The sequence below is a fragment of the Haemorhous mexicanus genome, chromosome 29, assembly GCF_027477595.1.
Source record: "Haemorhous mexicanus isolate bHaeMex1 chromosome 29, bHaeMex1.pri, whole genome shotgun sequence".
NCBI lineage: Eukaryota > Metazoa > Chordata > Aves > Passeriformes > Fringillidae > Haemorhous > Haemorhous mexicanus.
The window spans coordinates 4,185,031-4,207,461 of record NC_082369.1 but is presented as its reverse complement, the minus strand read 5'-3'; the positions used below and the strand labels follow the sequence as shown (position 1 = coordinate 4,207,461).

Sequence of the window (22,431 nt, the reverse complement as noted above, 5' to 3'; positions counted from 1 at the left end):
TGAAAGCTGTGATGAGCTTTGGATATCACCTCACCCAGCACAGTCAAGGGCCATCAATTGCATCAGAAATGGAAGCAGTGGAGAAAAAGATGGAATTTATCAAGTAATACTTTGTCATTTCCTGAATTCAAAGGCCTCCAAAGAGCACGGACCCTGTTCCTAAATGGGACCATTCAGGGAAGGAGGGAGGAAGGGCAGGGGAGATAAGATGCACAGTACTTTTTTACATAAACAAAACTTAAGCATTTCCAAAATGACCAGCAGCTTGGCCCTCTACCATCAAATCTGAGCTGCAAGACAGGAGCTTCCCCCAGCTCTGAACCACACTGCTCAACCTCAGCAACTGCAGAAGGACAAAATGGAAGTAAACTGAAAATATACTTGGATGCATTTTTTGGTAACCACTTCTGGTTTCACTCTCAGACCTCAGATTTCAGAAATGGAAGCACACAGACATTGTTATTTCTGAGATACCCACACATTTCAGTAACAGTCAGATCATAAATGATGAACAAGAATGACTTAAAAATAAACCAGACTTCATCAGTTGTATTCCAGGGAATGAACCAACACCATGCAGGCCTGGCCAGGAGCTCCTTCCTTTGAAAGGCAGGGAAGAGTTGCACTCTACCCTCAAAGGCAGGACAGCTCTTGCCAGGGCTCATCTCCAGCACAGATGGGTTAACAGAGTTAACATCACTAAACCCAGGAATATTTTTGGTATAGTGTCCCCTCCCCAACCCCCTGAACAGAAGCCCAACAGTGGGGACTGCATCAAACAACACAGCCCCAAATATTAAAGCAATTACAGTTAATAGAAATCCTTCACTTTCTACACCCCAGGCTGCTTCAGCAAGCATTGTAACAAACAGGAATAAAACATTACAAAGATGAAATCTGATCTCTTTAGACTTTGAGGTACATTATCAGCAGTTGGGTTATCAGTCTCCAGAGTTAAAACAGATCCACCCTGTGTGACTGGACAGCACAGCGAGGTTCTTGGAAGACAATCCCGTTCTCCCTGGGGCAGTGTCCAAGGGATTCAGCTCCACCTCCCTGCTCTGAGGGGTCCCTGGTGCCAGGGCTCCTCTGGCTGGGCTGAACTGAGCAGACTGGGGGGGGAAAACGAGTGGAGTGTGTATATAAATAATTCACAAACTGGTTTGTGCAAATTTTTTTTATTTCCACATTTATATCACAACGTGTCCACTTAAAGGACCAAATAGCAAAGTTGCTCCCTTCTGCATCCCAGGAACACAGAAGTCTAGTTACTGTACATTCACTAAGGCTCTTTGTTTTTGCAAATTGCGTTTATGATGGATATCCATAAGGCAAACAATATCTAAAGGAATGGTAACAAGTATATTTCCAGCATACAAACAGGCTTCCTTTTTCCCTCTCACAGTACAGTTACAAACTTGTAGCACCCTCATTACATTTAGATTCTAGAAAAGGTGATTTTTCTTTTTTTTTTTTTTTTCCTTTTTGTCTTTTTGTTTTTTTTGTCTTTTTGTTTTTTACCTATAAGTTTGCAGGAAGGGAAAAGGAGGAAAAATATTTGGCTGGTGGTGGTGGGATCAAAAAATATCGTTAAACATCTAGTTTTTGCAGCATTTCTCAGAGACTGGATTTAAACTGAAACCAGACTAAAATATGTGGATGCCTATGGAATGTTGAGCTGAAGCTGGTGGCCCAGCCTGCAGTGCAACACCTGCTGTTTAAAACCCAATCTCCGTACCACATGACTCTTAAATAACGCAATCATGTTCAGAGATGTGATAGAAATAAAACTACAGTTTTTGCACATTGTCTCTCGAATATCTCACTGCCAAATAAAAACCCAAATCAAGTCAAATAAATAGATGCATATTTTGTTAAGGTAACTTCCACAATTTTTTCTCTGTACCTGCCTGTAATAAGATTCCGGCATTCAGAAAGTGCTGGAAATCCTCTTCACTTCTTGGGGACTAACACTTTTTATAGCTGGCTCGCTATAGAGTTTTGAACTCAACTGATCAAACCTTCGTATGCCTTCCTTTGCAATTGTTAGTAAACTGGTAGCAGCATTTCACAAAAGGAGAATTTAAAGGAACGAGCTGGAAAGGCCCAGCTCCCTCCCCCCCTCTGCTCGTGGGGCCTGTTTGTCCAGGACAGGAGGCTCTCTCCAGCTGGAAGTGGCATCGTGTCTGCCAGTTCTGCTAACTGCAGGTGTAAAAAGCGTGCTTAGCAGAACTGCTCTCAGTCTAGGCAGACGTAAGGCAGGATGTTCAATCTCCCATCATCCCCGTGTGGATCTAAGGATATGCACTGTGTCCAATCATACCAGTTACCCTGTGTGTCATAACAACCGTTCACGCCTGGCCAGTTGTGGTCACGTATTCTGTCGAGGTCATCGCCCGTGACCTCTCTGGTGACCCCAGGCAAGTCTGTAGGTTTGCTGTTAGGAGCTAGAACGTGAGTCTTTCTAGCCTCTTTTCTAGTGCTTTCCTCCTGCTTTAAATACTCAGACATGAAGTAGTGAGCTCCTGGAGTCTGTACTCCTGATGAAGACAGCAAGCTACTCTGTCTGTTTAAATATGACTGAATGATTTCATTTCTGGACAACTCTTTCCAGTTCGTTTGTTCAAAGGGGCTTTGCAGGTTGGGTTTTTGCTCCTGCTTTTCCGTTTCTGTCCTGTGCTGTTCAGTAAGTGCAGGGATTTCTACCTGCAAAGGATCTTTCGGTGTTAAAGGTTTTATCTGTCCTGTCATGGGATCAAAAGTGAGTTTTCTCTCTTTTAACCTCACAGGTTTCACACCCCCTTCTATCACGTGCCCATCCAAGTTGACTGTATAGTCTCTGGGTCGGTACCTTTTCTTCTTTTTGCTGTCAGACCCTGAAGCAGCATCGTCACTGTCCATTCTGGAAGTGTCCTGTGGGAAGCCCACGTGCGATTCCCCGGGGTGGCCTTTGCAGCCGGGAGCCGTGTGCTGCTGAAGTGTCCCTGCTGTGTGCCTGTGCTGGCCCTCGGGGGCTCCCTGCTGCTCCTGCCAGTGCTGTGCCACCTCGGGGGCCGCCTGAGGAGGGAACTCCAGTCTCTTGGCTGGCATGGGAGGTGTGGATGGTTGCATCAGGGATGGAGGCGGCGACGGCACCGGCGCGGCGTCCGCGAACTGAGACCTTTGAGACGGACTGGGCATCGAATCCTTTGGTGAGTACGTGGTGTGCTGCCGAGCAAAAGTATCATGCCTAACGTTCCTGGGGCTAAAGGAGGAGCAGCGTGGGCTCTTGGGCTGGTGGGGGCCCGTGGCTTCTTCTGATTTATCATGCTGCTGAAGCACTGCAGTCTTTAGTAACGAGGAAGTGCTTGAAGGTTTTACAAGTCCTGGAGAACTGGTGTGAGGTTTTACAGCATTTACTGGGATCTTATTGTGTTTATCGTTTTCACTGAGATCTGTCCTGCTGCTTTCGGGCCCTGCATGGAGGTTTATGTCTACAGGACTAGGAAAATTTTCAGGACTACCTCCAATTCCATTGGTTGGAGGGGGTGAAGAGTTTTGTAATACTTCATGACTAGCTTTGGAGACCTTTGGGGGAGGAGGGCCCTGATGCCCGTCCCTGTGATCACCTTTCCTTTTCCTATTTCCCAGTTTCTCTGGTTTTGGAGAATTTAGTTTCTGGATATCATTCCTGCTTTTCAGTTCGCTGATGGGCTTGGTGCCAGGCACAGCAGGAAGTTGGGAGTCTGGTTTGCAGTTGTGGGCACCTCCATTTGCTGATCCTGGCGGGTTGGGCAGCCCCCTTGGCACTGGCTCGTTCTGGGTTACAGGTTCTATCAACTTCTGCCAATTCCTCAGCAATTTCTTGGCACGTTTGGCAAGTTCCTCATTGGATGTCTTCTTCCTCACCTCATTGATAAGCCTCCCGAGTCTGGTTTCCTACAAAGACAGACAAGGTGGTTTACAATCATGTATCATTCCAAGCAAAATTCTTAAGGAACCGTTCTGCTTTGTAATGCTCACCCCTGAGAAACACCAGGGGAAAAACACTAAAGATTTAAGGGCTGAATTAATCTTTTTGGAAAGGATTAGTCCAGTGCTCTGCCACACAACATGAAACTGACTGTAGGTTTCAAGTCACGCTGCCTTTATTGCCTGGTAAAAGGAGGAGAGCTGGGAAAAACATCAGAAAGGAATTCTTTAATGAGAAAAAACCATAAGAATAAGGGTGCAGGTTCAGATTCGAGGCGAAATGCAGCACCCAAAGGTGTGTGTTTATCACAAGGCAAATTAAAGATCTGCAGAGAGAGCCAAGAGAAGAGAATTCCAGGATCTTTGCCTGTTACAGTAACCCGTTAACAATAAAAATTTCCATTTGACAAACCTGACTACCAGGTGTGAGTTGTGTCCTACCTTTTTCCTCCACCTCTCTCCTCTCCCTTCACTCCCCAGCCTCGTGGAAACGAATGAAAAAGCCATTTAAGCAACATTCCCAGGGTGTCCCAAGGTGGTTTCATGAGCGGAAGGAAGTGTTTGATTGTTCCCAAAGCACATTTGAAAACAAAGAACTGTTCCACGAGTCAGATTTCTTAAGAAAAGTACTTCAGAGGAGAACACAGACCCGACTGTGAGAGAAATATGCGACCTGTTGTCATAGATATGTTGAAATACAGGTGGAGTTGTAATTAAGCAACAGTAAAAAGCAAGAACACCGCTAATTTCAATACAAAGAGTGAAAAAGAAATATATAATTCAGCCATAAAACTTCTTTGGACTGTTTCTAAGAGTGGCAGTGAGAGTTCAGCTCTCCCTACACCTGACTCACCACAAATATCAGGCCTTGAAACCTGCTTAACTGCATTTAAGATTAATTTTACAGACCCAGAGCAACTCTACTCCTGTTTCAGATTTTAGGTGCTTGGTCACCAAACATCTACAAAGGTGACCAGAAGTGCAGGGTGATACTGCTGAGTGGAACAGAATTAATCAGTGGCAAGTGATGATTAATGTAGTGCCCTGCACAAACAGGAACTGTGCTGCCCAGAATACTGATCTGGGCCCAGAAAGGATCCCTGTGTTCAGCGAGATGTCGGAAACAGCACGAGAGGGACAAAATAATATCTTAATTGTGAATCCTTTGCAATCCATCTATTGTTTCCAGAAAAGCTCTGATGGAAATTAGAAAGGCAGGGAAAAGTCCTTTTATCCATATAAAAAAATCATGTTCAGAGGGTGACATACCTCAAGTGCCTCTTTGGTAATGGGATATTTCTCCAGGCTGGAGATCACTTCCAGCACTGCCACCATGTTATGGATCTGCAACAAGGAAGACAAAGTCACTTCATGTTTCATGTACTGGTCTTAGTTAACAAATGTAATTGAAGACCTTCCACTTTATAATTGCTGGAAGCATTAATCACAAACTGCTATCAGACTGTCTGGCTTTAGGGAGCTGATTGTTCAAGGAATAGGGACAAGGACACTTTTACTGACCTAGATGGAAACTGCAGGAGCTGTAACAAACACACTCTTATGTAAAACCCACGGAAACAGTGGCAATAAAACTGCTGTGACTGAGTAACAAAGTTCTGAGACCCCTCTGCAAAGCATCAATTAACTGTGCCCACCTAACAGAAGCAAGTGAAAAGTGGAGCAGCAGTGGGAAATGTGGAGTTCAATCCTTCAGGCCCCACTGCACACTGACCCAAGGCACTGCTCTGCAGTTCCATTCCCAAGATCACCTCCTGCTCTGCACACGGGAGTCCCAGCCTGCAGGTCCCTCCTCGGGCCAGGGCTGTGCCCAGCAGGTGTCCCCAGACCATCAGCCACCCCTTGCTGGGCCTGGACACGGGGAGGGGGAAGTGCACAAACCCAGATCCCTGAGGAGGTGGGGATCAGGCTCTCTGATCACAGCTGTGCATCCTGCACATCCTCAGCACATGTGTGATTTTAATGGCTTCCATCAGAAACCACCCATGCACGTTTTAGGGGCTTGGTTTAGGGGTGAACATGACAGTGCTGGGTTGGACTCAGTAATCTTGGAGAGCTTTTCCAACCCAAAACCAGTTTATGATCCTACAGAGAGATCTTTGTTTCCATTACCTGATGGTAAGAGAGCTGAAACCTGGAATTTCTAATTCACCTTTGGAGAGATTTAAAAGATAAGCAAAGGAAAACTTGAATCACAGTCTCATTTATTGCTTAATTGCATTTGTGACTCAACTGGATGTGAAGTGCATGTGAGAAAAATCTCTCAGCAAGAATCTCTGCAGGGATCCTACATCATCCTGAAACCTCATCAGGAGCATCAGCATCATCATCATCACCAGGCAGCTCTGCCCTCCCAGCCACACACTCCCCTGCACAAATCCTTGTCTTAAAACCACCAACCTGAGTGAGAATTGGCTTTTCCAAGTCACTTCTACCCCTCCACTAAGATCCCACAGGAACACCAGGAGCTGATCTCCTCCCTTCAGAAAACCCTGGGCTCAGACCATGTCTTGTCCATCCCTGCAGGACTGTTTAGTGCTATTCAGGAGTTTTGTGTTATTTAGGAGACACCTGGTCAGTGATGAAACACTTGTCCAGAGTTTTTGATTCACTTTTATCAAAGTTATGTTTCAAGTCCATGCAGGCTTTGAATGATTCTAACTCCTATAGGGTGTAAAACCAACTCCAGGCCAAAGATGAATTAATTTGTCCTGGTTCTTTCTTCACTCTGCAGATATTTAAAGCCCTACCACGAGGTCAGGCCTGGTAAAACTCTGCTTAATCTTTAGAGCAGCAAGAGCACCTATTCTGACATGTTTTAGTTCTTATTATTTCACTTCAGTGCACTGACTTTCTTCCATGTTCTGACCCTTGCCCTGCCCTCAGAGCCCAGGAAGGACAATTTAGCACCACAGTTCAAGCAATACACAACATCAGGGTTGGCTTTTTTTCACTTTTTAGAACCAGAGCCCTTAGAATAGTTAAAGCTCAGTTCTGGGAGTTTCCAGACAAATATTTTTAAACTTGCAAAACACGATACTCTCCTTCCCAACACATATTTTAGACTATGAATTACCAGAGTGAAAAAGGCTCTGTTGCACACACCACTAACTGCTACAATTATTTTTGCAGTTACTGGTAATCCCCAAATATTCATTATCTAAATGAAGAACTGATGGCAAGAAAAGGGTCACTGGCCTATCAGAAGGTGAAGATGGGGAAAGTGATACCAAATATTCATTATCTAAATGAAGAACTGATGGCAAAAAAAGGGTCACTGGCCTATCAGAAGGTGAAGATGGGGAAAGTGATACATTCATGTGCACACACACCTACAGAAAGGTGAAACTGGTCAGGGAATTTCCAGGCACAGCTGTGCCTTTGTTCAATACCCCCAAGCACAGCAGAGGATGCCCCAAATGCTAAACCACCCCAGCAGCACTGACAGGCTGTGATTCCCTCCCTGCTCTGGGGGACACGTGGTGCCAATTAAGGACAGTGAAAGTGGCCTTGCACCCTCAGCTCCTGCTGGAACACAAACCACCCCTTCTGGATTCCTCACACATTTGTAACCAATTGAGAACGCGCTGTCACGGAGCAACTGCTGAGCAGAGCACGAACATCTCACACCCCAGACAACTGCCAGCAGCTCCTCTCATTTTCTCTTTTTTTTGACCTGTAGGGAAGCTTAATTCTTTGAAAATAAATACATAAAATGTCCAAGCACGTTCAACAACTTGTCCTCCCTTCTCCTTGTGTAGTTTTCTCTGAATGTTTTATCCAAAGTGCCATACAGAGAAGCTTATAGTAAAAATCATATTTGCCTATTTTAAAACAGCACAGATTATGGAATTTCTTGTAGTGCAGTTAAACACAGTGATGGAAACAAGAGGACCTCCCAAAACACCTCAAGTATCACCTGTTCACTTCAGAGATAACAGCAGCACACCCATCCTGCACACCAACACCTTCACCTTAAACCAACTGTGACAATAAAATTCATGCATTGTCACATAACCAACCTGACAATGATGTTACCCAACCTGCCAGGACAGCATCCTGCTTTGAGCAGCACTAGAAATGATCATTTATTAACACAAAGGGCTACTGAAGATGCTTATTGGGAACACAGCAGACAGGTGAAGTGCCACAGAGCAGAGCAGCACAGGGAATTCAGCAGCCCCACTCCCTATGGACACTGAGCTGTAACTGCCCAGCTCAGCAACTCAGGAATTTGCATTTTAGTTTCTATGTGCCTTTGTCTGCTCACACAGCAACCCCTCAGTACCCCCCAAAACAAGTTCCAGGACCCCCATTTAGGAGCTTGCAGCAAACAGCTCAAAATAATTGATAAGTAATGGATAAGGTGTTCCAAGTTCTCCCAAGCTGAGAGCCCTGACTGGCACACACACTAATTCACTCCAAAGTTTACTGGAGAACATCTGCTTTGAGTCATCCACGATAATCCTTTCCAGCCAACCCTACTGACAGCCACAGAAAACAAATCTTATTTATTCCATGCAAGGCTCCTTAAGTCATCCAGCCATTCAGCCATACTCTGGAGCTTACTATTGCTGAGATCTTTTCCAAGTTAAGCACTGGATGGTTTTACTCCAGCCTCAGACAAAAGCAGTGGTTTCTGAACTCTCAGGAAAAGATCAAGAAGCTTAATTTTCTTTTCTTAACTGCCATCCTAATCTTATTTCAGCATTTATAAACCAGGACTAAGTCAGTGACTGATTTCAGGGTGTTACACAGCAGTTCAAAGGGGTTTTGGGGAAGGTTGAGGTACAGCTGCCCCCTCCCAGCTCCACTTCACCAGGAAATCTGAAAGCAGCAGCAAGCTCAGCATCCACACAAGCTCTACCACCACCTCCAGGTGCTGGGATGAGTTTTCTGTGGGAGCAGCACACTCCATGGGATGCTCTGATTCCCTTCCTTTGCTTCCACACCAGCCCAGACCCCAAAAGCAACGTGAGCACCCCCAGAACACCTTCCTGTCCTCCTGGGGGCTGCCAGGACACACAGCACAACCTCATTGCAGCCTGAAAAACAAATGTTACAGAAACTTCCTATTGCAGACACTCAGATAAAGCAATTATTTAGGGGTTTTTTTCATATTTCAGAGGGATGTCTTCAAAAATCTTTGCATGCCTGACTAGACTGTGATAAATGACAAACCAGCCCTGAGTTACCTGGAGTAGAAGGAGCAGCTCTTTCTGTGCAACATGGAAAACTCAATGCACAATTCCAAAAAAACTTTGCTCATGCAGATTCCTGCCTTTCAGGTAGAAAGGCTCTTTTCAACCACAAAGTTCAGGTACCAGTGCTAAAAGGCACCATTTAATACAGTAACATCATCCTTCTGGGTCACATTAGTGCCCTCACAGGTTTCTAAAGGATACTTAAACTTGGCCTGTAATTGCCCATCACTGACAATCCTCAAACACCAAAGTGTAACACCATCATCCTGCTGAAATCACAGCTTCCAACAATCCCAGCCTGACTCCACCCCGGGCAGGGTGAACAGAGCACACAGGTATCACAATCCACTGCTTTGGAGAGAATGTGTTTGCCACCATACTTAACTCCTTCATCAGAATATCCACCAATACTCCAAATTTCAATGGTTTCAGAGAAAGTTCTGCCACCCTGTCCCACCTGTAGCACCAAAGCAGTGTGACAGAAGCAAGCAGAGAAGTGCAGACACTGTGGGAGACTGAACAGGCCTTTTTTCTTCCTACAAACACAAATCCAGGTGTCCATTGCCAAGCTGGAGGTTTCTGGTGGCAGCAGGGTCCAGACAGAAGTTCACAGGAGCATTTTTTGTCTTCCCCCTGCTCCAGGGCCATGTATCTCCTCAGGGAGTGCAGGAAAATGCTCAAGAAAATCCCAGGTTGAAGGTGAATATTGCTGGAGAGGCCAGGGAGGCAGAGCTGGTTCCCAGGAGGTGCAGTGCCTGCTCCAGGGGTGATGGCATGGCTGGTGTTCCTTCTCTTGGAGCTCTCAGTGTCACCTGCAGCCCAGCAGCAGCTCCTGCCCCAGACCAGGGTCCCCCCTCAGTGTCACACCTTGCCCCAACACTGCTTTTGTACAAAAGCTCCTTTGCTGCACAATAATTTCAAATATGAAATAAGAAGTGAGGAGAGAAAAGTTGCTACTCACAGGAGGCTTTATTTAAATGTGACAACAGCAACACAGCAGTGCAGAGTTTATTTAGCACTTTGTGTAGGAACTATGAGACACCAGACACTGATAATACACACCACCAACAGAAAATTGTCATGTCATTTGTTCAAAGGTACAGACCAAACACACCAAGATAGAATTCAGGTTACAACCTGCTGGTATTTAGTTCAGTTCCCTTGCAGCTGATCTATTAACAGTTCCCCCTAGCCCCAGTGTGACATGATGTTGTCTAAAGATAGGAAACATGAGATACTATTCACAGACACAACATACCAAAAAGATGACCATGCACTACTTTGCTCACATTATTGAAAATGTCTGAAAGTCAGTTTGCCAAGCAAAGGTCCAACATTAACCAGCACACAAAAAATATTCTTAAAGGTGGGGGCCAGTTTGCTAATAGTATTTGGTAAAACACATCTTTAAACATGAAGGAATCAATTATTTGGGTTGAAAGTCATTCACTGAGAGAATCTTCTATGACAGAGAAATTCATGCTTTGAAAAACGATCAGAAATTTGTGCTGCAAAACAAGGGGTAGAAGAAATGCTCCTTGAGTACCAAGAAGAGTCCAAAGAGTGACCAGGCACAGAAGCATTATCCAGATTTAAAACTCCCAGGTCTACTTCAAAGAGTCAAACCAATCTGCATACATTTTATTTGTACTTGGGCTTCATTTAATGGCAAAGTAACATCATCCTGTGTATGCTTTACAAAGGCAGGATCAGCAAATGAGAGGAAGGTCAGATTCCAACACAATTCTGCAGTGTGAAGGAACCAGTGGACCTGAAATATTTCCCCTGCTCTCTCCTGGCAGTGCCCACACACATCCCTGAGCTGGGCAGACACCACAGCAGCCAAGAGAATGAGGGGAGCTTGCCAGATTGCCCTGGCACTCACAGAGGGCCTCCAGACACAAGTGCCCAGCAGCTGGGAGTGCCATGAACGCTCCAGCTCTGCTCTGCAGGGCCCATTCCCAGGGAGGCACCCAGGAACAAACTCCAGGCTGGGCCAAGGCAGGGGAAACCACCCAACAAAAGGAGCAGCCACTGCAGGAGGATGGTACCAGAGGGAGTAAAACACAGACTATGAAGGCAAGGCACACCCCCAGCTCCCTGTGCTACAGGAAAAGGTCTTTGAGGCAAACAGAAAACAGCAACAGTGAAACACTTTTCTCCATCCACGTTTATTAACCAGGAACTGAAAGACATTTTTGTTACTACAGAAATACCTGTTGGCTTCAACAGTTACTAAACATTTTGTACAACACCATAAGAATGCCTGCAGGGCCAACCCTGAGCTGCAGATTTACAGATTCACTGCAATATGCCCCCCCAACTTCTTTTTCCACACCCCACAACAAACCCACCCCCCGAGACTGTGAAGCAGGACAAATATAAATTAATTAGTCTGATTTTAAAGAGCCCAGTAGCTGAAGAGGTGACATGAAATACTGTTCAATTGGTAAAAACTGCTGATGGAACAGAGCAAGAACCAGGGAGCACAACCCCAGGCAGCCACTGCCACTCCTGGTGGCAACCACCACAGCACACTGCAAGCAAGATCATTTAGTGTTGTTTTCCAAGCTGTAAGGAATGGCAGAGGAATCAAATTCAGCTGGAATTACATCTTCCTCTCAAACTGCAACACTGCAAGTAGAACATCTGCCAAGAGGAGGTCAGAGGACAGCAGGATAACCATGTTTTGAAAACACAGTTAATAACATAAAGTTGAAGTTTTCATTTCATACCACATTGAAAAAATAGGAAAGAGACACATGAAGCTTGAAATAAACCTTCCTCTGCATTATTAGTCATAATAAAGAAATGTTAATCAACTGCTTTTATGCTCACTGGCCTAATTTGCAACAAGACAAATACTGATTGCATACAGAAATAACCAGGGAGCTACCAGTGCACTCAAATAATCTCTCCACAGTCTCCTGAGCCACAATGGAGGTTTAAGAACACATTAGACAAGTCCAGAAGGAGCTGTTCCATGCAGGTGATGAACCTCATGAAGTCCCTTCCAGCCATGCCCCTCCACCTGGGGAACAGACACTGAGCTAGGAGGAGCACAAACACATCACACCCTTTCCATCTACTCCAAACCAGACTCAGAGCAGCAATTCAGAATTGTCCTCTCAAAAAGATCCATACAGGTAACCCTAGGAAACAGCTTGTTTTGTGAAAGACCTAAAAATTCAACACTCCCAGCCTCACTGCCCCAGCACTGTGCTCCATGTGATCCCAAAAATCTCAAATGCCCAAAGTTTCTCTCCCCACTCAGGCTCTGTCACCATTGCAGCCACCTCACACTCACCCTCAAACCCCTCAATCCCTGCACTGGTGCCAACTATGATGCACTTCCCTTTCTACAGGATAATCATTTCTCCTCCTCTTCCTCCTGTACAGAAACTTCAACCAGACAAATTTTAGTAGTTACTATTTATTATAAGCCATGAACTAAAGTCCAAAATTATTGCTTCAAAATTTAGAGAGCCATAAAATGAGGTTGCTGTGCAAGCAAAGTCACGGGGACAACTGGTCCTACTTCAACAAGACAGAAATGCAGTTGGATGATTATTCTGGCAGAATAATACAGAATATGTAGAAAATCCAGCCTTAAAATGTGCCCCTTCTGATCCATCTTGGGGCTTTCTGCTTCAGGAACTCACCTGAACTCACTGTTGGTTAAGGTAAGAGCACAGGGAGGTACCACAGGAGCCCTAAAGGCATCACTTGGACAGAACCATTCTGTGACCACCTGCTCCATCTCCATCCACTCCACAGAACTGGTATTTAAAATCATGTAATGTGCAGTTAAGGAGTGGATAATAAGGGGTCCAGAGCTGTGTGAAGTTCTTAAAGATTATTTTAGCCATCTCTTAAAGTATCTACCCAGAGCTGTCAACAGAGAGCAGTTTATACCTGAGTGCAATTCAGAAAGGCCCTACTAATGTCCCCACAATACAGAATTTTCACTCTTTTTTTAAAAGTAAAACCATTATCACCATCCCAGTGTACTTTAAATGCTGCAGGCCAACTTTTGTCAAATTTCTAGGGAAGTTTCTCAGCTGATTACTTAAATGATAGAGAAGGCTGAGGTGAATACAATGTTGAATTCTTTGTGGAATATATTAATTCATCACACTGAAGTGCAAGATGCTCATGTGACTGCTCATGAGAGTTAAGCATGGTGTGTTTGTTCACAAAAACTGAGAAAAATAGTGTTACAAACTGGGAAAGTTTGTGGAGAAGTCACTGTATCCTTCCAACAACTGTTACCAATAGTGAATTCTTCTCAGCACACACCATAAACAAGTTTTATGGATAAGGAAAAAAAATTGAAATCAATTTACACATCTCCTAGACTTACTGCTCTCCAAATTCTAGATTAAACACTGCTGCCAGTCAGCCATTTCCAAATACCTCTATTCTCTGAGGGCTGTGTCACCTCAGGACAATGTCACCTGTCAGGAAAGCAAAGCCCCCCAGTAATCCCTGGAGAATGTTTGGCTATTCCAGCCAGTGGCACAATCCTCAGCAGCTCCTTGGAAACAAAATGCCTTCTCTACCTTTGGCTGGGAAAAAAAGGAAGGTGGGCATGGAGCCTTCCCAGCTCAGGGTTTGTAAAAGCAGCTCCACTCGAGCCAACTGCCCTGTGTGGTCATGGCAGGAGCAAGGAACCCAGGGCTCAGCAGCATCTTCTCAATATTTAAACACAGAACATGGAATTGTAGAATCCCACACTGGTTTGGGTTGGAAAGGGCCTCAAACCCCACCTCATTCCACTGCCCTGCCATGGGTAGGAACACCTTCCACTATCCCAGGCTGGTCCAACCTGGCCTTGAACACTTCCAGGGATGGGGCAGAACAAACATGAAGCTCCAACCTGCCCTGCTTATTTCTAACCTAGTGGCAAAAAACTTCTCCATTTCCAGTTCAGAAAGCCTCAGTGAGCCTTAAGCCCCTTGGCAGCCTGTCTTGAAAAGTCCAGCAAAGAGAATATGAAATCAAAACCCCAGAGCTCCTACTGTGACAGACAAACTCCTCCCCACAAGACAAGGGACCCTGAGTTTTCCAGGATGCAGCCAGGCTCCCGAGCAGAGTGCTCAGCCCATGAGCTGCAGGCACCCAATTTCACAAAGAAATCTGAAACATCACCCCTTGCATCTTCTCCTCCACCTCACCGTGCTCAACTCTATTCAAGAATCAACTGTGGTTTCTCCAAGGATAAAACACAATATTGGAGTATTATTTTTTGCTGGAACTTTCAGGATGACAAGTCACACAGAGACATTCCCTGTCCCTTCCTGCTGCAGTTAATGTACAGAGCATGAGGAGTGTTATGTACTGACCTGCTCAGAAAGTTGGCTTAAGTTACAGACATTTGTAGATGTGCTGGGAGTTTGTTCACCAAAAACAATTTATGACTGTGCATCACCACCTGGAAAAAACACCATGTTCCTCTACCTTCCACAGCTCTACACTCCTTAAAAAAAATAAAAATCAAACCTTCCAGACCTGTACTATAACTGTGATACTCTGCAAGCTGATCCTGCATGGAAACTATGTGAGAAAGCAGCTCACAGAAGCACTGGCTGTCACTCTGAGACAAGACTTCCACCTCTGCAGTCGTCTCCAGAGCTCCAAGTTTGAAAACACGCCCAGCCGAGCGTGTCCCTGAATCCCTTGGATGCAGGATCCCTCCTCCCCAGCTGCTGGGTTAGAAACCACTCTCTTCACTAAAACAGAGCTAATTATGTTTTACTTCCAGTGACTCCTCAGCAGAAATTGCTACCACTGACTGTTTGGACATGCTGAAAATTGTACACTCTGATATTAACAATTGCACTCAGGCATGCACGGCTGCCCTGTGAAAGCCCTGCCCCTGAAAACACCAATTCTCTGCTGAGTTTTAGCAGATTGCACCTCAAATTAAAGCAATTTGCTGGCACTTAAATATTATTCCAAACACCAAAAGCATGAATTACCCTCAGAAAGAGTAATTTAGCTGTTAGAACACTGAATAAACAAACCTACATTTACATTAAATTGAATATGAGGTACTGACTTACCTTTACCTTAAATTATTTCTTTAAAGACCCAGTGTAAAAGTGGGGCCACATCCTACCACATTATACAGACCTAAGGACTATATCTGCTGTTATCACCAAGCACATAACTGGTGAGAAGAGATAGCAGCAAAATGTTATCAGCCAAAGCAGACATGTTTTCATGTGAAAAAACTACACTGACATTAATTTTAACTCCAAGCCTGATGTATTGGAGTAACTATGCCTTAAAAGCAGTGAATCTTGACTAACATCAAACTTCTGCAGCAGGCAGAATCAATTCCTCCTTCCCCTCTCCTGAAACTTTTGTGGTTCCTGAAAAAAAAAGAAACACTAATTGTCACCTGCAGCAGTTTCTTGAAGAAACTGGGAAAGGATCTCACAGGGAGAGAAAGCTTCAGCTGCAGTGGAGCTACTTTGATCAGGAGCCAAAGGTGCCAGGATGACAGTGCTGCTGTGTCATATGGCCACAGCAAAACCCCAAAAAGAGGCAACCATGCACACCTCAGCACCCCTACACTGGGCTCACCCCCAACTTACTGGGCAAAACCCCCCCAAAAAGACAAATTGGAATTCCCAGCCCAGCCCCAGACTTCTGAAACACAGCCTGAGCTGAAAGTCTTCCTATTTCCTAAGGCACAGGTTGGGTCCCTCTCCATGTGGGAGCTCTGGAGTGTTTTCCCTCTGGCCCCTGCTGGTGTCAGGCTCCAGTGCCCTGGCAGCAGGAGCTGATCCAGCTGGATCCCATGGCCATCCCATCCCAGCTCCAGCCCTGCCAGGATGGCCTGCTCAGCTCCCTGCTCTCTTGGCTTCAAGGGGTGCCAAGGTGCACTCAAATGGCCTCACACAGGGTCCAGAACATCCCCAACTGAAGAAACTTGGGAAGCAGCAGCCAGGGGTCCTCTGCAGCCTGGGAAGTTTGTTCCAGCACATCTCTCCTGGAAGGACCCTCACCAGCTGTCTGTTCCAAGCTGTGGCTCCAGGTGACTGCCAGAGGATATTCCCCATATTTATAGCACCTCCAAAAAGTTGGTTCTTCCATTGAGGAGCTGTTTCTTGGCTACACCAATAAAAATGTGTTAATGACTTCTTTCCCTGCAGCCTCTGAGCATTCAGTGTTTGTTTCCCACCAAGGGCCCAGGTACAGCACGTGCAGACGGGTCCCTGCTGCAAAGTTTTATCACTTGGATTTAAAAAGCTCTTTAATGATCCCCTATGATGAGCCAGTCTGACAATGTGAGGGGGCTCAAGCTGCTCTAGGGTAGCCTGAGCTGCCACCACCTCACTGTCACCTCTCCTTGCCACACAATTCCCCAGCTCTGTGCCAGAAGTGCCACCTCTCTGAGCCCAGGAGGAGCTGGGGCATGGAAAGGGGTCCCTGAGGAGCCCCTGTTCAGGCAGGGCTTGGCCAGGTGAGTTCCCTGGTTGGGTCACACAAGGGAGGCAACAAGAACAGCTGGAGGTGGGGACATGATCCCAGCAGCTCTCCCAGCTCCACTGGCAGCTTCAGCTGGTGTAAGCACAGGGGTTCAAGCCAAATCAATTTTTGATCATTTGGAGCATTGTCCACACAGCCTTTAGTGCAAGGTGGTGGTTCACTCTTGAGTTGCAGAGCTCACTCATGACTTACAACTCAGGAGCATCCTCCTGGCTGGCTGTGAAGATGTTTCCCAGTTATTCCTGGACACATTCAGAGCCCCTCAGTTGCTGCATGCCCACAAACACAGGATAATTCCAGACATCTGTGAGCCACACACAAGTGACAGCAACAAAAAAAGGCTCTGCAAGTGAAACTTGACCATAAGGCAGCCACTGTCACCTCAAAAAACCCAGACAGGTGTGGTTAACTTTTCCAGGTGACAACACCTCCTTCCTGCCAGGTCCCAGGGCAGCAGGGATGCACCCAGGAAGCAGCAACATTCCACTCCTCATGGAATCACACACTGGGCTGGGCTGGAAGGGACCTTAAAGCCCATCCCATTCCATTCCCCTCCCACACCTTCCACTGTCCCAGGCTGCCCCAAGCCCTGTCCAACCTGACCTTGGGCATTTCCAGGGATCCAGGGCCTCCCCACCCTCATAGGATGCTGCTCTCTTCTGCTTCCAAACTCATTTAAACACTTTAAGACCCAATTCTGCTGCCAAAACTATTTGTGATGCACCAAAAGTTTTATCAAATAACTGAGCTACATCAAAAACTACCTGGGAAAAGATAAATATATTGCCTTTTTTCTTCTTTAAATCCTGATCAATTCCTCGGTTCAGTTCACCACACCATCCTGTACACATAAAATGGGTGTGTGTAGCAGGAATAAGAAGTGGGTGTTATTTAAATTGTCACTGCTGCTGAAACAAACACTCAAATTAGAGCTTCAGAGCAAATGACTACTGCCATCATCACTGCAACCTGGGGAGTTTCAAGGAATTAACAACTGAAAAGCAGTCTGGCATTCCCCTTGCTTTGACCCCTCAATTTAAGCTCTCTGATATCTCTGTTCACTCAGATTTTGTCTTTGCTGCCTCAAAGTTCAGAATGGTCTCACTGCTACAAGGGGCACTGCACAAATTATAAATTTTTAAACCTCCAGCCTTCCAACCCCTGTGAAGAAGTGACAGCCTGCACTGCCACCAAGCTAAATAAGCTGTTCAGAAAGAAGTGGATAAGCAATATTCAAACCAACTGCACCATCACCCACACACAGTGAATTCAAGTGAATCCAAGTGTTTGTAATACAGAGCACTAAGAAACACAGACCTCATTTAAAGTTATTATAAAAAACCTGAATGCAATGGGACTCTCTCCATCAGGCCCAAAATCTTTATCTGAAACTAAAGCTTGACATGATAACAACACTTTAGACCTTGCACATTAAGAAATGCTCTCCAACCCCCTGCATTTTGTCACACACCTGGAACAACCTGCTGCCTTCCAGCACAAAGTGTGAGACTGCTCCAAACAAGATGAGCTGCAAGTGAGGAAAGGGACAAAGAGGGCAAGAGGTACAACAGGTTCTCTGCACCTCCCTCAAAACTGCTAAGCTCATTAGGGCTCACAGAAAAGGATAAAGCTCAAGCAAGAGCCATTCCTAGTCTACTTTCGCCCACACGTAACACTTCCTGCATCCAAAGAAATCACTGGGACCCTCAGGAAGTGAAGCACCAGCTTCCCCTGCTTTCTGTGTTTATATTATTACAGCAGTGCCCTGCACCTTCTTAAAACACTGCTGGAAAGCACCTGTGCCACTGGTGAGGGGGGTTTTGCCTCCAGCACCTTGCTAAAACAACCAACATCTTTAACCATGTAACTTGTGCCAGCTGGGAGATCAGCCCATGCCAATGCACCACCCAACATATTCCAACACACAGGCTAATTAATTATTAATAATTCAGGCCATGGACTACTCCTGAATGTCTGCAGCAAGCCCAGCTGAGTTAGATCCAAGCCCAAGCTCACAGGGAGCACACAATGCAGGCTGTTACTCAAACCAAAGCTGGGTTTGTGTCACAGAGGGGTACTAATGGCAAATAATGAAGTTATTATCTAATATTTAAAAACAGGAACAGATTGCTACATATTCAGCATGAGGAACCATTTAATTGCAAGCACAATTCTAGCAGCTGGCTGGAAACGACAGGCTCGTCCACAGAGCAAAAACCAACATTTCTCATTTCTCCTGACATCAGGGAATAAACTCCCCCAGGAGCACAGAGCACGAGTTACCAAGGCAAAGGTGTTCTGAAGGGGTGGCTTCTCAGCCTTGTTCCCACCAGAATGAAGGAACATCTCCCCTGTCAGACCTCACAGAACAGAACTCCTGCTCTCCTCCACCTCCTGCTATGTTCTCACAGAAGCCTTGGAAGGAAAGTGATGCTGGTACTCAGTGCTTAGGTCATGGAGCAGAAGTGGTTTGCCCATATGTTTCCTCGAGGAGAAAAGGCTGAATAAATGAAGACACAATACCAGACATCCCGGGTGGCTTCTAGGATGATGTAAGTTCTTTTAAAAATAGCTTATTTCTTATAGGTCTCCTTTGAAATAGTTCAGAATTTACACAGGTAACCTCTAAGTGTGAGAAACTAAGTTATAAATATATTCTGCAGCAATTACTAGAGGAGGTTCAAGTGCTAAACATGTGTAAATTCAATATTGCTCCCGAGTCAGCAGGGCTTTATGGAGCAGCTGGAGATGAACAATCAGCACAGGAGATGATTTCCTGAGGCCAGCAGGTTCTGCAAGCTTGGGGAAACCATTATTTTGACCACTTCAACCCAACAGAGGTAGAGAAACTTATGTCCTATTTTTTTTTTTTCACTTAAGGCATGACCTGTGAGTTGACCAAGAACCAACGAACCACTCAAGAATAAATATCCACAATGGCAGTTCATGTCAGGGGATGTGTTAGGGAATTTAAGTGAAGCTTAAATTTACAGACCCTACAGTAAAGCACCATGAAGAACCAAGCATCTCCTCCCTCCTCAGCCCCACAGAACTGGACTGGCTTTGCCCACTATTGGTGCAGCTTTCAGCCTCTCCAGAAACACACACACCAGCTACACTGAAAAGCTTGAATTAACTCTAGGCCTCAAAGCTTGACCTTCTTGGTAAATGAGGAAGTCAGTGACAACAATGTCTGCTGCAGGTTTGAACACAACTAATTCTATCAGGAGAAGATTCTAAGAGCCAGCAGAAAGTAGCTGGAGCTTTCCCTGCAGGCACAGCAGCTCATGGCTGCACTGACTCTCCCAGGAGGAAAACAGCAGAGCAGCTTCTTGTGCTCTCATGGTGGTGCCCAAGTGTGATTAAACTCAAAATCTGCTTTTTAAGCATGTCTAAAATGTATGTTTTTCTTCCCTCTGTGCCAGTGATGTGCCAGGTAGTGAACAATCAACAACACCACATATTCCATGTGCTTTGGAGCCAAGAGCCTGAGCTCTCAGCCTGTACAATGAACCTCAGCTACACCACCTCTGCTCTCCTCCAAGAAAAGGTTAAACTGGAAGACAGACCCTGCCTACAGGCACTTTGGAACAATGGGCTGATTTTTCTGCCACCAATTATTGCCCTGGATAAGTATCAAGTATGTAGAATTATAATTTAACATACATCACTCCTAAACTTAAGGGGCTACTGACCTGTGGGAGCAGAGAGCTGCCTGGTTATTTTGGGTCCTCTCACAACAGCATCCTGAAACATCAGAGTGTGGAGAAAGGGAAGAGTATCCACCACAAAATTGACTTCCTGGCTGCTTAGCTCTGCACAGCCACAGAGTCTGACAAAGTAACACCAGAATTAGGGTAACCACTGCAGCTGACAGTTCTGAAGTCAAAAGACACCACAGATCTGCTAGAATTTTATTAAAGTAGGTTGGCACTCGGTCTCACGTAGAGTGAAAAATCTGCAGCCACAGAAAGAGAGCTCAGAGCAAACAGGATTCATGAAGTGCACTAACTGACATTTCAGCAAGATCCATGTTAAAGTACTGCAAACTCAGACAACGCTGACATTTAACAGCCCACAATTACCACCAGGATTTGTTACTGTTACTCCAACGTGTAACACTGCAGCTCCCCACAGATGCCCAGCCCAGGGGGTTCTACAGAACTGACAAGGCCAGGGAGATTTTTCTTCAGTCCCCATGACACAGGCAGGCAGCTCTGGGAGGGGTTCCAAATGACAATAACTTTATTAGCTACTTTAGCACTTTGATGCAGGTCTATCACAAAAAAGCACTTGTTCAGACAGGAGCAGGTATGACTTTAATGGAACCAAAGCACCGTTTCACACACCCCAGCCCCTAAAATAACACGTACACATTCAGCCTGATGCACGAGAGGCTGCCCCCACAAACTGCAGATGGCCAAGACAGACCCACCTTGGCATCCTGCAGAGGTGACTGTTGATCTAAGACTCAAAAATTGGACAGATTGAGGGCCCTGCAGTCCTCTCACAGTAATAAACACCTAAGCGGAGAACTGCTCGGATGAGCCAAAAAACCCTTAAAAGGAGCAAATGATCCTTTGGATAACCGCCACTTAAGGCCACTTACAGGTAAAATACACGCTGACTTCTGTGCTTACAGCACATCCCAGAAGGAGCCCATAAGCTCATTACGGCGCTGCAGGAAGGGATAAAAGCGAAGACCGAGGCTGCTCGGTGCTGGAGCAGCTCCAGAGCTCCGCAGCCACAGCCGGAGCCCTCCTGATGTCCCCGCAGCCCGGGGTCCCCCCGGCCGCGGCCGGAGCGGCCGCAGGGCCCGAGGAACAGGTGGGCGCCCCGGAAGGTCCCGGCGAGCGGCGGCGGGGCCGGCCCAGAGCCCCCTGCAGGCCGCGCCCGAGCCGCGGCCTGGCGTGGGGAGGCGGCCGGGCCGCCCGCCGCATGGCCGGGCAGCACCGGCCGGGCCCGGGGCGCCGAGCGGCGGCGGGGCGGGGGCGGCCGCGGCCCCGGGCGGGCGGGGAGCGGCCTCCGGAGCCCCCAGCGGGGCGGCCCTGCGCTCCCGGCCCGGGGGGCGCGGGCGGGAGGCGCCGCCGGCTGCGGGACCCCGGGCGGACGGCGCGCCGGGAGCTCCGCGCTACCGCCCGCAGCGGAGGCTCCGGTACGGCCGGGGCGGCCCCGGCGGGAGCCCCGGAGGCCCCGGGAAGGGGAGAAAGGCGTCGCGGCGGGAGCGCCGGGCGGGGGTCGGCCCGGAGCGGCGGGGGCCCGCGGGGCCCGTACTCACGTTGCTCTGCGGGTCGATGGCCTGCAGCAGCCGGTCCCTGATCTGCTGCGGGGACGGGGCCGGAGCCGCTGTCATTGCCTGGGCGAAGCGGGGCGGCTGCGGCTGCGGCCGGGGCGGGCGGGCGGCGGGGCCGGGCCGGGCCGGGGCGGCGGCGGCGGCGGCTCCTCACTCGCCGGCGGCGGCGGCCTCGGGGAGCCGGAGGAGCATGTTCGCTCCCCGCGGGGCGGGGGCGGCGCGGGGGGCCGGGGGGAGCGGGCGAGCCCAGCGCTCCGCTCCGCTCCGCTCCGCTCGGGCCGAACGCGGGGCGCGCTGGGGGCAGGGCCGGCGCCGCGCGCGGCTCCCTGGGACGCGCCCGACGCCGTGACGTGCGCGCGCCGCGCCCCGGCCCCCGCCCGCCCGCACCGCCGGGGGCGCGCACCGCGCGTGCGCGGGGGAGGGCGGGCGGCGGCGGGAACGCGCGTGCGCCGTGGGGGAGAGGGG

The 22,431-nt window shown here is 47.5% G+C and overlaps 1 protein-coding gene across 1 annotated transcript; it reads right to left on the bottom strand.

Annotated features, from left to right (window-relative positions):
- Positions 1 to 1,162: 1,162 nt before the first annotated feature.
- Positions 1,163 to 22,090, bottom strand: MED26 (mediator complex subunit 26). The gene is made up of 3 exons (XM_059869695.1): positions 21,952 to 22,090; positions 5,221 to 5,295; positions 1,163 to 3,918 (listed from the first exon to the last, which is right to left on the bottom strand). The coding sequence occupies exons 1-3, from the start codon at positions 22,024 to 22,026 to the stop codon at positions 2,239 to 2,241; spliced, it is 1,830 nt and encodes a 609-aa protein (XP_059725678.1). The 5' UTR covers positions 22,027 to 22,090; the 3' UTR covers positions 1,163 to 2,238.
- Between the last annotated feature and the right edge of the window lie 341 nt (positions 22,091 to 22,431).

Bases quoted from the DNA above. Each gene is read 5' to 3' on its own strand.
- MED26 (XM_059869695.1), bottom strand. From the start codon at position 22,026: ATGACAGCGGCTCCGGCCCCGTCCCCGCAGCAGATCAGGGACCGGCTG. The intron at 5,296-21,951 runs GTGAGTACGGGC...TCCTTGTTGCAG, and splicing joins CCATCGACCCGCAGAGCAAC to ATCCATAACATGGTGGCAGT. The intron at 3,919-5,220 runs GTATGTCACCCT...CTGTCTTTGTAG, and splicing joins TTACCAAAGAGGCACTTGAG to GAAACCAGACTCGGGAGGCT.